General features: G+C 39.7%; 1 protein-coding gene across 3 annotated transcripts in view; it reads left to right on the plus strand.

The window, feature by feature from the left end:
- Positions 1-14550, plus strand: part of LOC133526777 (synaptic vesicle glycoprotein 2B) — a 61464-nt gene extending 46914 nt beyond the window's left edge. For all 3 annotated transcript variants that reach the window (XM_061863523.1, XM_061863521.1, XM_061863522.1), the window contains exons 2-12: positions 4643-4764; positions 6277-6336; positions 7066-7161; positions 9257-9390; positions 10031-10221; positions 10599-10747; positions 10946-11354; positions 11462-11555; positions 11925-12093; positions 12688-12847; positions 13236-14550. In XM_061863523.1, the coding sequence (XP_061719507.1) occupies positions 4731-4764; positions 6277-6336; positions 7066-7161; positions 9257-9390; positions 10031-10221; positions 10599-10747; positions 10946-11354; positions 11462-11555; positions 11925-12093; positions 12688-12847; positions 13236-13419 (1680 nt within the window). In that variant the 5' untranslated portion in view covers positions 4643-4730 and the 3' untranslated portion in view covers positions 13420-14550. The remainder of the gene's footprint in view (positions 1-4642; positions 4765-6276; positions 6337-7065; positions 7162-9256; positions 9391-10030; positions 10222-10598; positions 10748-10945; positions 11355-11461; positions 11556-11924; positions 12094-12687; positions 12848-13235) is intronic.
- Positions 14551-14915: the final 365 nt, after the last annotated feature.

The raw sequence follows: 14915 nt of genomic DNA on the forward strand, positions 1-14915 counted from the left end.
ACTAAATGAAATAGAAACTGGCTCAGCTGATTTCTGTGCCAGAAAGCCTTGGACCCAGCGGCCCTAAGGACGTCCAGCAACAGACGCTATTATTCTGCCACTGCTGTATTTTTATCTAGCTAAGGGTAGTAGGAACATTAACACTATTTTACACTATACATATAGAACAGGATAGCAAAACCGAACAATGCCAGGTCTGCTAGTTAACTAAGAACTACGTGCTCGTACGATCCTGGTTTCTCAAGGTACAAAATAAATAACCAGGGTTATTTTTAAAATACCTTTCAACGCCAGATAAGAAAGACACTAAGCAAACTTTGATCAGTAAAACAACGTGCAAACATGACTCAGTGATATTTTAGTCTTTACAGTAACTATAAAACATCCATTTAGAAGATAAGTAAGAAAACTGTTTTAATATTTATTGCGTTTTTATTAAGGTAGCCACTTGTAATATGACTTGTGGATTCGTTGTGTGTGGTTAAAATTGAAACGTTTAGTACTTACGTAATGTAATAAAATTCGAAAGTAAATGGACGTGTAGAAAAAGCTCCTTGAAGTGAAAAGCACTTGAAATATTTGCATTTACCGAAAGGTATGTAGGTAGGAATATAAATAAATATTAACTCCAATTATCTTAAATGTAATTTTGAAATGGTCATTTTGTTGTGGAAAATGCCGAGTTTGATAATTTTAAATTTCTGACACAGTAGCTTGATAAAAGAAAAATGTAATGTTTCATGAAATCCTTACTGCCGTCTTAGTTTAAATCGTATAGGATTTTGAGTTTCCAAAACGTTTATTTGCACTAGGGGTACAGGTTTAAAGTTTAAACCTGTACCCCTAGTGCAAATAAATTCGATTTCGAAACGTGACGTACGCGTTTGCGTTTAGTCTCATTTTGTATTGGATTTAGAAAGAGCGCGCCAAGCGGGACGTTTTGGAAACTCAAAATCCTATACGAAATGAGACTTAACGCAAACGCGTCCGTCACGTTATGATGTCGATCAAATTTACACTAGGGGTACTGATTTCTTGACTTTCGCTCGACAGAAAAAATCACAAACATATGTCTAAAACGCACCATAATAAATTTATTGCATTAAATTAACCTCTAGCGACCCACCATACACGGAAAATTGGCAGTCCAATTTAAATCAATATTAGAAAAAAAAATTGAATTTGTATTGTTTTAAAATCGAACGGAATAAAACAAAAGAAACTGTTTTCCATTTAATAGTGATTCCAATTTCGTTGGAGGTAATTTGTACAGTCAGCATCAAAAGTAGCGGATCAAACAAGGTTTCAAAAGTATCTACCATTCTGTAACAGCTTAACAAAAAGTGATGGTTCTATATGTAGAACAATCAAGGCTGTAAAAGATATACTTTTGGCGCGTTGTTTCATCCGCTACTATTGATTCTGACTGTACTAGAATTAGAATTTTGAATCCCGAGAGGTTAAATTAAATATATTTGCATTGCTTAAAAATATGAAAATTGTTTCAAAGAATTGCGCAATTTTATTTTTGATTGAACTCGTTGAAATTAAAATTCTATTCTAATACATGTTATCCGCGATCCCGGGCACTTACTTACGCTCTGTGAGAGTGAGAGAACCAGAGGGCTTACCGCGCCTCCCCGTCGTACTTACGTACAAATTTACAAGTGCGACAGAGAGGCAACACGTCGAACGAGGTTCGCGGTAGGCCCTCTGAACCCACGAGCCTTAAATAGATTAGTGAAGGGAACAAAACTTGAAGGCGACTACTATTAAATTGATTAAGACTTGATTTATTTATGTCCCAGACCGGATGTCCTGTCTTGACCGTGGCTCCATTGGGTATTTAGAAAATATTATGTGTTTGCCTTCCCTTATAATAACTGGACATATTGGCATAATACATAATTATAGGTGCATAAAACATTATATACATTACAGACCAGGGTCGGCAACGCGCATGTAACTCCTCTGGAGTTGCAGGCGTACATAGGCTACGGAGACTGCTTACCATCAGGCGGACCGTATGCTTGTTTGCCACCGACGTAGTATTAAAAAAAAAGACCAGCCTGTAAATCAGCGCGGAGCCCTTCTGGCACTGCACATGCTGAGATTGTTTTAGCTATTTTCACGTAAATTGTAAATTTTGTTTGTGTGGCAATAAAGCTTTTTTTCATTTACATAGGTACCTACTTTTAAGTAATGTTTTTGTAAAGGTACAAAATATATTAATCCTTAATAGAAGTGCTCTTCAGTTTGATTTGTAATTGATGTGTTTTTTGCGCAAAACAAACGCACGCGTTTTTTTTGTTATTCTGACTCTTAACTAAAATACCCATATATTGCCCCATACCCATATATTGTTGTAAAGATAGTTAAATACAATATGTACTATACACGGTGTTTCACGATGAACCCGAAAGATTTTAATCCTGATCATATTTAAAGACTAAAATTTCATTTTTTTAACTTTTCTGAAATTCGCCTAGTTTCAGAATTAATGCCAATTGAAAAAAGAAACATATTTTTATTGTTACTTAGTGCTAAACGCCTTTTTGATGGCGATTTTGCTACTGTGGGACATATTCTAAATATCCTCATTGATAGATGCAAAAAAGTGACAAATAACTCTTTGCAAAAACTAGATTTTACGAAAAAAGAAATCATAATGGCAGGTTTACTAATAACATTGGATTTCTATGTACAAAAATATTTAGAAAAAACGAAAATTTACCCAAAAAAAAATTTTTTTTTAAATATTAGCTCTACTATACATCTGCACACACTTAGAAGTGGCAAAGTGTGGCCCTGCATCTATAAGCGTCATATTTTCATAAAAAGTATATATTTATGTTGGCACTCCCACACTCTTTCACTACAAACTCTGTGCAGTGTTAGGTCCAAATCTAGTTTGATTTTGAGTCACTGAGCTCACTTACATTGTACTAGGAGGGCACCATGTACAATGTAATCCGCTGTTTACGCACCATTTATTGTTACAGGCATATTAGCAAGCCGGTTTCATGAAGCTTGAAGTACTCATGAGTATGTTTTAATTCTAGTATACCTACTACGGCCACAGAATAGATAATAGTACCTACTACCGTACAGAAATGCTACTTCCTACAAAACCGAAGTTTGACAGCGATTCAGGGATGAATCATGCTGTCACTTTCTACACTATCCCTTTCGGCTATTTAGGGTTGTCAAAATTCGTCATTATCTTATCTGTGGTCGTGCACGCATAGGGACGTCAAGTTGTGCCAATCTTAGTAATCTTCGGAGGAATTTTGAGCGAAAGGAGGAGTGTCGCCCCACTGTACGGCTCATATTTAGTGCCGGTTGTCATTATTCAGTACACAGTAGGACAGTACATTCAGTGCAGGACTTGCATTTGCAATATATTCAGATAAACATTGACGTCTTGTGGTATTGACCTGCAGTGCAGTGGCCTGGTCCTGGTGTATTAATAATAACACGCAAAAAATGGTTTCTAACCACTTTTGTAAAAAACGTTGCTCTCGTACGAGCCAAAAAACTTGAAGGCGTATTCAAAAACGTAAAACATGATGAAATGTTCAGTGCGTCGCATTCGCGCACCGTTGATGCTGCTTACTTAGCATCAAGAGGAGGCGTAAAGTGTTAGAGAGGAACAAAAGATATGTTATTAGATTACTTAATTGATTAATAATAATTAGAAAGGACCAAACTTACGACGGAAGATTTGGCGATCACGCTGGTTTTAACGTTTTACCCCAATAACTCTAAAAGTATGCAACTTCTGTTAAAAAATTTGCTTGTCAAAACCCGCGAGTACACACGGTGTAACATGAGGAAACTGAAATATTTTAACAGTGTATTCCCGATCACATTTGGAGACTAAAATGTCATATAAACTATTCTGGACTTCGCCTAGTTTCAGAGTTAAGTAATACTTAATAGTTTTTTTATATATTATTGACTGTTGCCTATTCTATTCTACTTGATTTACAATATAGCTTTACACCGTGAGCCCATATAACCCGACAGATTTTAACCACGCATTCCTCAGGTCGTAAGGAGTAGAAAATGTTACATATATGACTTTTGGTCAAATTCGGCAAAAAACTTTTTTTCTTGTTTGCGTATGCTTTCCGAATATGGAACGTTATTTCTTTTTACATCTTAGCGAAAAATACGAACGAACGAACGAACTTTGTATGATATTTTAGTCTCTAAATGCGATCAAGAATACACCTTTAAAATCTGTCGAGTTATATGAGCCCACGGTGTATAGGTAGGTATATCAATGCCTTATAAGGGGAATGATGCAATAAGTTACGTGACGTAATAATATTTTTTTAATTCCATCCATCACGCTTAAACAGTTTTCCGAATGAAAATGGAACATTTATGGAGCATTTCCTCAAGCAGATTTCGTTTTGCGCCTCCACGCGCATAATTTTCCTCTCATGATGGTCCTTACGGAGTCAATCGAGCTTCTTGACGCTTCGTTTATATCGATACGAATTCTAGAACTCCACGCCACAAGCCAGCCAATTTTACAATAATTTCCCTGACATGATAGTGTTCTTAAGGTAGGCTGATCGTGCTTGTTGATACTTCGTTTTAACCGGAATTCAATGCCGTTTCTTTGTTACAGCCAAGTCGAGAGGCGTTGGAAGCAAGCCGGGAGCCAGTGAGAACAGTCCGCGCGCCCGCCGAGATACATCGACGTCTGCCCGCATAGGATGGTAGAAACTGACCCGGGGCCCAAACCTCACGGTAAGGCTGCACACTAGTCCAGATCAGTTACAAGCAGCCTTAGGAGCAGCGCGGTTGCCCGCGGCCTCGCTCTTGCAACTTGCATCGCGCAACAACACGATCAGATTTTTTTTACACAACACAAGCCTCGCAAAGATCTGCCACCTGGAGCCTCAATCATTAAGGCTACCGCGCCCGCTACGTTGGTTTTATTGCCGATGTTATGTCGAATGGGTAGTGTATAAGTGCCAGCCCCACAAGTCAAACGGCAGCTTAGGCAAAACACATCTTGGCTATCTGTTTAGTTTCACCAGGATATTTACAGCTGTAACCTTGCTGAACAGCCATAGCGGATGAAGGCTTTAGAAGCAATGAACGAAAATTTTGGTGCACATCGACATATATAAGGTTTACAATGAACGTACTTACCTACGTAAAAACTAGGATGTGTAGCTTCCTTGGTGGCGTGACCCTCACGATTGTGACAGAAGTGATTGAGCACCCTGCGAGCCGTCGGGCACCGGCGATAATCGGCTCGGGGCGGTGACGTGGCAGCTCCGTTACACTCATCAGTCAACACACTTACGTCGGATCAGCCGAAGATGCAGTCGGATAAGCGTAAACGCTTCCTAATTCAATTGTGGTCGTCTGACGGACTATTTGATGTACAGTCAACAGAAGGGTGTCGATCGCTCCAAACCAGTATAAGTCTTATACACATTGTTAATGTACACTATAACAGATCTTGAGGCCAAGTTACACCAGGTTGCCCATGAACTCGCCTCACAAGGCTTGTGTTATACCTATACCTGTCTTTATCAAACGCAGGAACTCATTCGCCTCATGCGAACCAACATAAGTGTGAACTCGAAACAACAATATGCTTATTTGTAGAGCACATTGAAGTGTTTCTGCCTGAGGCGAATGCTGGCTCACTCAGGCTAATAAGAATAACTAACAACCTAGAAGTAGCGATGTGAACGTATGATTTTATACGGTTAGAAGGTATGTTATTCCGCGTAGATATACTGCCAGGCTGATGCTACCGACTAGCTAGGATATATGTTTGTAGAGCGTAGAGCGTATATTAATAACCCTTATTAAAATCACTTTATCGGTAAAGCAGAATGCGTGGCCTTTATCAAATAATAAGGCTCTATAGATTATTGGGCTCTATCCAGCTAGTCTTCACAATGGTTTATTCAATTTACTATATTTGATTAGTCAGACCAAGATAAGTTGGCAGCTATTTTGACAGCCTAGACAGTGCAAGTGTTGTTTTAAACGTCCAACTTCTAAAGAATGACGTTTACTTAACACTTGCACAGGCTGGCTTTTCAAAATCGCTGCCAACTTAGCTTGGTCTGACTGTATTGATCTATTCATAGCCTATAGATTATTTTTAGTAGAATTATTAGACTACAGAGCGTTATATTATTATATAGAGAGAGACAACTTGCTATATATACCTAATTATAGAGGAGTAGCACAAACTGCACAATAATAGTTTGATCCTAGGTATTTTTATTGCAGATTGTGATGTAAAAAGGAACCACCAACTAAACGGACCAGGTTCCAAGACTGCAGAACTTGGTACGTTATACTTTATCGTTTGCTTTAAAAAACACTCTAATGATAATTTGAACCAGGGAACATTGTTATTCACTTACGTTCATGACACAAATATCACGCACCTAACACACGTATTTAAATTAACTAATTTTATCTAAAACAAATTAGTGCTACGCGAACGGTACTTATCATTATCACTAGACTCTTAATAAAACCTACTCCAATACCGGCAAGTGGTCCAAGGCTAGCTAGAATGGAAGGCACATTTGATATAAATACCTACTAAGAAAAGTGGACTGACCCCCAAATTGAGTGTTGATATGTCGTGATCGCGTGCATCGCTGTATTTTATTAACGAAACCACACGAAACTATTGGATGCGCACTATCGACTATAATAGTACTCACGCAAAAGTTACCTAAATCACGTTATAATATTTCACATATTAACTGTGAATTTAATTGACAGATCTATAAAAGGTGTATTCCCCTCTGCTCATAAAAGTATTAAACTTTCGTAGTTTCGATCCCATTCTGTTCATAAATATTTTTCTTCAGAAATATGCGCGATGAAAGAAAAGTCAGGACTTTGCTCTCGATTAGCAAAGACGCTAAAAGAATCGTTTTCTGCCTTGGACTACGTTTGATCATAATAGTGTTGTATAAAATAATTCTCATATCAAACTTATACTTGTATTCTACAGACAATAAATCAATTATGAATTATAATCTAAACAATTACTTTTTTCAGGAGTCGTCCCATCGCTGAAGACACCAGTCAAAGGCGATCCGGAAAAAGGCCCAGTCTCTGAGAAAGCTGACTTCGAGAAAGCTATCGAATTAGCCGGTAATTCATTTGTATTTCTACTACTTAGGTGGTTTTTAAACATTTACACTACTTTGCAAAATAACGGGACTAAATTCGGTGTTCCACATTTGAGGAAATGCGCAGCGCAGCAGCAAAAGCCAATGGATCGGCCATTAAAACAAAAAAAAAAAATAACTTAGCCAAAAAGGTACTAACACTTCAAGCTAAAAGAAACAATAGAAAATTACAGAAGTAAACTAAATTGAATCAGTTTTAGATAGTATGGTTATATATAAAAGTAAAGTAGGATGTTCGCAAGTAATCATTTCAATTGGTCAGACCCTCCTATTGAAGCCCAGACACGCGGGCCTTTATCGGCTGATAAAATGGCTGACCGGAAAACATCGAATCGTAAAAGTCCCGTCCCATTACTATTGTATAGTATGTTACCTACTAGACATGACCTCTCTTGTTTTCATTTATTTTTATTAAGTATATCTATATGTGTACTTTAAAGCAACCTGGGAGCCAATTCGACTCTTCATACCTAGTGGTGGTAGGCTATCGTATGTCCAGTTCATAAACTATCAATTCCACGATTCCAATAGTCCCAGAACACCAATAAAATTAAATAAAATAAAAACTCATACTACACTATGGGAGTTTGAAAATTTCCCAAAACTTGAAAATAATGTCACTAATCTGGGAAAAATCATTAATTTTTTTATGTTGTAGATTTGTGATTAATTTTCCAACTAGGTATTCCAAAACTTTTCACAACTTGCACATTTGTATCTATTCAGACGACAATACCACCAGTTGTTATCGAATTTTCCGGGAACAATAAACAATAATTATTCCTTATTTACCTACTTACCTAGGTACAATGTTATGAAACTTATGAACAATTGCACGTCATGTGACTTTGTTTTCAAATTGGAACGAATAAGTGCCTACCTTTGGCTGCTACTTATTGGCAATTAGTATATATTATTAATTATTATTATTCGGTAATACTTATCTTTATAAACTTACCTTTGTTTACTATTTTGATATGGTTACCTAACAGTTTAGCAATCTAATTCTTTGTTTACACCACCACAGTAGGAAGTGGGTCCTAATTAACAACTATATACCTAAACAAAAACTGCTTGACAATCACAACATTCACAACTCACGATTAGGCAATGAAGCTACCTGATAATGCCCCATAAGCAGTTACGTAACAATGTTTACAAAATACAAAAACATGTTCCGTAACAATTGTAACAAAACACTTTCATCGGAACCGGACGCTCACCAATAAAAATAAAGGTGTAATGTCAGTAGTACATATTATGAATGACTTCGCATGACATTCCAGAGTATTTCTATCGTAAACAGTTCTGGGATTCACAAAACTTCCCACCACTTGGAAGACCAGTGTAATGTGTCATCCGCTGATGCTTACATTTAAGAATTAGAGTTCAAATTAAGTCCAGTAGAGAGAATGGACAATCGCAAGTTAGTTTGTGTACAAGCGGATTCCGCGAACAGTGGCGTGACTGTTGTTTACGTTGGCCGGTATAGTGCGTGTCATCCACGATGACGCGCAGTTTTGTCAAATCTAAGCTTTAATAACATGACAATACGAGTAAGGCACGCGTCTTCGTGAATCACACGATCTATAGTGACGTGTAATGAATGAAGAGATACAATTTCACGCGCTTTCATGTAAGGTTTTGTGTCAGGTGATTTAATTACGCAGCAATATCGTAGCTAAAGCGTAATCAAATTACCTTTGAGTACTTTATCAAGTCACCTTTTATCTAATTTTGTATTAAATCATAAATGATTTATTGCAAACCATGGTACATATATGGTTGTTACAATTAAATTATAGAAGCACATGGCACCCTAAAAAGGGTATTAATAAGGTAGAACTAAAGTTTATTACAACTCCGCACCCGTTTTAGGGCATGGCTTATAGATAAGTAGGTACGTCGTATGAAATATGTTTTTATTTAGCACATACAATTATTAGGAGAATGCTGTTTCTTATTCTAGCAAAGTCTAATGTAGGAAGAGTTTCCTATGGAAATTGCGTATGTAATGTATAAGCAATTCTTTAATATAAGTCGTATGCTTGTCACAGGATATGGCCGCTTCCACTACCTGCTGCTGGCGGTCTGCGGACTCGTCAGCACGTCCGAGGAGATGGACGTCATCTCCATGTCCTTCATCCTGCCGTCGGCACAGTGCGACTTAGACCTCACCACTCAGACTAAGGTAAGCTACATCATATTAGCGATTTCTCTGCATTCATAAGGCAATGATGGTTGGGGATATGCAATGATGGTGAAGGATATGCAATTAACATGAATTTAAAAATATAGTATGGGAACGCCAAAGAGTGAGAAGCGCTGGTGGCCTATCGGTAAGAGCGTGCGACTTGCAATCCGGAGGTCGCGGGTTCAAACCCCGGCTCGTACCAATGAGTTTTTCGGAACTTATGTACGAAATATCATTTGATATTTACCAGTCGCTTTTCGGTGAAGGAAAACATTGTGAGGAAACCGGACTAATCCTAACAAGGCCTAGTTTACCCTCTGGGTTGGAAGGTCAGATGGCAGTCGCTTTCGTAAAAACTAGTGCCTACGCCAAATCTTGGGATTAGTTGTCAAGCGGACCCCAGGCTCCCATGAGCCGTGGCAAAATGCCGGGACAACGCGAGGAAGAAGAAGAAGGAACGCCAAAGAGTGGTTGCGACTTGTCTTAAAGGCTCCATCTTGTAGATGAGAATGTGTAACCCACCAATTCTGTTATCAATTCTGTTGCTGTTGTTAATTCACTAGCCTAGCCTTGGGGCTATACGGTTGGCCGTATTAAATTGAAGATGAAAGGTAACATGAACTGGTAACTGTTGCAGGGATGGCTGAACAGCATAATCTTCATCGGTATGATGGCCGGCGCGTACGCGTGGGGCTCGGTAGCCGATTCGTTGGGCCGCAAGCGCGTGCTCATCGCCATCTCCGTGATCAACGCGCTTGCTATCGTGGCTTCCTCCTTCAGCCAGAACTACGAGCTCTTCATGTTGTTCCGCTTCATCAACGGAGCTGCGTGAGTTACTTGCTTGTAATTATATTTTCCCCGCTAGCCTAATTAGTTTAGTAGCCTTAGCATTAGTAGCTACCGCAAGTTTCAATTACAAATATGGAGTTGGTCGCTTTCTGCATAACTAATATGGTCGTTTTAGAGTGTACAGTTTTGTAGATAAATATTATTCGTAGGTACCTATCTTATTTCTTTTCTGCGCGGCAGACGTAAAATGGAGTAACGCGAAGGGCCATCAATAGACGCCTAACGTAAAGACCTATTCGTGTTGAATTGAGCTATCTACAGTCCAAACGGTGATAGAAACAAACAACAAATATTTAGCTGCGTGGCATCTAAAGATAAAATTATGGAGACTAATAAAAACTGTATTCACTTCACAGACTCGGAGGCTCTGGTCCCGTCATCTGGTCGTACTTCGCAGAGTTCCAGCCGAAAAACAAGCGCGGGGCTATGTTGAGCTTCATGGCTGCTTTCTGGACGCTTGGCAACTTGTTCGTGGCCGGTCTGGCCTGGGTCATCATCCCCAGCGGTGAGTCTATTTATCATATTACTACTAGTCCGCCTTTAAAAATAGGTCAATAAGGCCACTGGCACTCAAGGAAAACTTGCGTCACACTGACACTTCATAAGTAACCGTTCTCCCATGACCTTGAGTGATATCTCTGCTATGACGATAGTCCATCCAGCAACCGTTGAGTCAGTTCCATCAGTTATATATTTTTTCCAGGAATCGGAGGAGAGACTAATGGCTTCGTGTACAATTCATGGCGCATCTTCTTACTTGTGATGTCACTACCATCATTCCTCGTCGCCGCACTCCTGTTTCTCTTGCCTGAGTCCCCCAAGTTCCTCATCTCCACCGGCCGCCACGAGGACGCGCTGGAAGTCTTCCGGGGCATCTACCTCATGAATACCGGCAAGAGCAAGGACCAATACCCCGTCAAACAACTCTTGGTAGAAGAACCCATGCACACGAAGCCGGAGAAGCAAATTGATACGAAGGAACCCCAGGCGCCTAAGTCAAAACTAAGGAGGATGTTCAGCGACATCGTGGAGCATAGCAAGCAGTTATTCGTACCGCCCATACTCAAGTTCACGACGATATCCATTACCATCAACTTCACTTTCCATATCGGGTAAGTCTACTTTTATATGCAAGAGCAGGCAAAGATCTATTTAATGTCTCTTAGTCTGTGTTATCATAGAAAACAAAACAGGTTACCAATTTTTTACATCATTACAGGTACTACGGACTCATGATGTGGTTCCCCGAAATGTTCAACCGTTTCGACGAGTGGTCGAGAATGAACGACAACGCACCAGCTGACATTTGTCAGGTAACTTCCAACTTACTGGAATAAAATATGAAACTTTAAGTAAGGTACTTTTCTTAGGAAAATTATGTCCCTTATAATATCAATTCACTTAGGAGATAAATGGACATATTTCTATATATGCAATGCACATGCATACGCTAACACGCTTTAACTATAAACGCATATCATATTATATTTATTCCAACATACCTAAGTAAAAAAGAAGTTCAAAGGTGTATGTGAAGTTCCCAATCCGCATTGGGCTAGCGTGGGGACTATAGCCCGAGCCCTCTCGCGCATGAGAGGAGGCCTGTGCCCAGCAGTGGGACGTATATAGGATAATTTTTTTTTTATTATTATTTTTAAGTAAAAATAATTTGTTGGTTTCAGGTGACACGGTATGTGACGCAGTACGGTACGCACTCCGCCGACGCGACGTGCGACTCCAGTATCCGCTCCGACGTATTCATGGAGTCGCTTATCACCGTGGCCGCCGCTATCCCCTCCAACATCTTCGCCGTGCTGGGCATGGACCGGCTCGGACGCAAGTTCTTCCTGGGTAAGTCACTTATAGATAGAACATCCAAGCCATACAGCTAAGGACGGGCCTTACGGGCAATAAGAATGGGGCCAGTACCTACAGCGGTGTCACGCACACGAATTCGAGCCAATCGTGCAGTCTATCGCACGCACATCTATCGCAGTGCAGTCTATCGTTCACAACGCGATTGGTTGACGAATTCTAAACACGCGCGCGATTGGTCGCAACTAGTTGCGTTAGACTGCACGATTGGCTCGAATTCGTGAGTGACACCACTGAACTAGCACCATTCTTAGGCCCGTAAGGCTCGTCCTTAGATATATGTCAATGATCCAAGATGAGTCTTCGGTTTCTTACGTCCTCTTATCTCACCAAAAGGAAGCCCGAAAATCGCCTCTGATCATAACTCAGTGTGTTCCTCTTCAGAAGAGCGTCGCTGGCCCTGAATGGGTTAACGATGACAGACCATTTGGTGCAACCAGCCTTCATAGCCCTTTCGTCATCAGTGCTCTGCTGAACGCGCCCACTCTTATTGTACCTAAGATTGACTATACTACACTGTTATACCGTCATCGCTGGTAAATTTGGCTTAACAAGTATCTTTGTTTATAGTGTTTGCGACATTCTCGGCTGGACTTTGCTCTGCGGCCATGTACTTCGTGTACAACAAGACTAACAACCTGATCGTCAGCGCTATCTTCAGCTCCGTCATCTCGTGCGGTAACGCCTCGCTCGACTGCCTCATTACTGAGGTCTTCCCCACCAACTTAAGGTGAGTTTATGTGGCGCGCCCACTTTTTGATCAAGAATATGTTGCTACTGATGACCTAACCGTGCCGTTTCGCTCTCTTTGGCTAATTTGTTGAAGAAATAGGTTGAAACTATCCATATGGCATTCCCACTCCCACAACTTTTCGCGATCTAAATTTCTGCTGTTTAAGTCATATTTAGTACTGCGGTAAAAAGGGCGTCAATGATCTAGGTCATCTAGGTCTTCAGATTCAGACATGAAATAACAATTAAAAAGAGGAATTTACAATTAGAGCTGTGCCGTTCTCGAGAAAGTTCTACGTTTACTATGGCAAACATTCTCAAGCAAAAACGTTTCTTATGAAAAATGGCGATCATTGCCCATTATCTTAATAACATTTCGTTTGCAGAGCGACGGGCGTGGCGGTATCCATGGTGGCAGCCAGGCTGGGCGGCATCATGGGCAACGTAGTGATCGCGGCGCTGCTGGACCAGTACTGCCCCGCGCCCACCTTCATCGTGGCCGTGCTGCTGGCCAGCGGCGGCCTCATGTGCCTGTTCCTGCCCAACACCACAAGACAGGCGCTGCAGTAATCTACGGCTCATGTGGAGATTGTCTTCGTCTCCTAGACTGTTAAGGACACTGCGAACTTGTTGAAATCGGGAGCCTTGTCTTTTTGGCCCGGTTTAAATATTGCTTCGGCGTCTGAAGACTAGCTCACGAATTTCGTGGAAACATTAACAGCGGGAATTCTCTAAGTGTTCTTAACATTATAGGTAGATTCAAGATTATTTAGGAGTCATGACGTCTAACACATAACTTGCTCAGATAAGGGGCTGCGGTTTTAAAAACTGTTCCGCGTGATTTATACGTATTTTTATGCTCGCTACGGCGTTGGACACGAGACCCTATGAGTTGGATTGTCTAACATCGATAACTTAGCATAAAATACTTTGGTGGCAAGTTTTTCCAAAGCAGAGTCAAGGGATCCTATGTAATGTTTTGTTACAAGAGGAAACGTCGATGTTCATATAGAATTTAGTGGCGGTGGAAATCTGCCATGTGATAACATTAAGTATTCATTCATTTAAACATTGTTGTAACTAGTTCGTCGCTCATATTTGTACAATATTTTTATACACGTTTTTAATTTATGATATTAAATGAAAGGACGAGCAATATTTTCTACGATAGATAGTAATAGTGTAAATATGGCTGTCGTTACGTTGAAGTTTTACTTCTGTAAGCAATGCTAGTAACGAATTGAAACTTGATACTTGTGAAAATATCCTCGCATCTACTCGAAATATAAATAAATGTAGTTTCTTGATCCTTCCACATTCACGCTGTTCCTTTGTATATCTTCAAATCCACTCTTCCCTAATATTATATTAAAGTATTATAGCTGTAAGACTTTTCATCTACATTTCTGTTGTATAGATAGCCAATGCAAATATTTTCATATTACGAATTTATGTAGCGATTGTTACCGTAGTCTGTAGTACGTAGTTTGTAGTCAAAATGCGAGACCATGTGATTTTAATAGAATAAAGTAAACTGGCCAATCGTGGCCATGTCAGGCAAAAGTTACTCAAACCTGTTCTAAATAATATAAGCGCAATACTACCTATTCAACTTTGTCATTGACAATACTTTGTTCGATTAATTTAAGCAAATAAATATAATTTTACATGGAAACGAATAAATCATATTGAAGTAACGAAGTTGTTTTAATTTTCGGCGCACCAGTAATATGCGCTCCCTCCACTTACGTGAATATGCTTTAGAGCACAAGTGGAATTTCTAATTAGTGTTCTGTACCAATCTCGGTTCACCGAACACTTCGGTTCTGTTCGTCAGTCAAAGCAGTTTTCTGAGACATATAGACTTAGTTGTGTGAAAGCTGAAATTTTAAATCCGTATTCCTTAACATAGAGCTTAAATCAAAACTGTTATTTTAACTGTATAAATAAAATTGACTGACTGTCGTTATAATTTATGTCACGATTACGTGCTGTAGACACAGACGTGTGTCGGTCGAAGGGATTCCGACCTCAGCATGCGACTATTGAACAAGAACAGAATTACT

The sequence above is a fragment of the Cydia pomonella genome, chromosome 17, assembly GCF_033807575.1.
Source record: "Cydia pomonella isolate Wapato2018A chromosome 17, ilCydPomo1, whole genome shotgun sequence".
In the NCBI taxonomy this organism is placed as follows: Eukaryota; Metazoa; Arthropoda; class Insecta; order Lepidoptera; family Tortricidae; genus Cydia; species Cydia pomonella.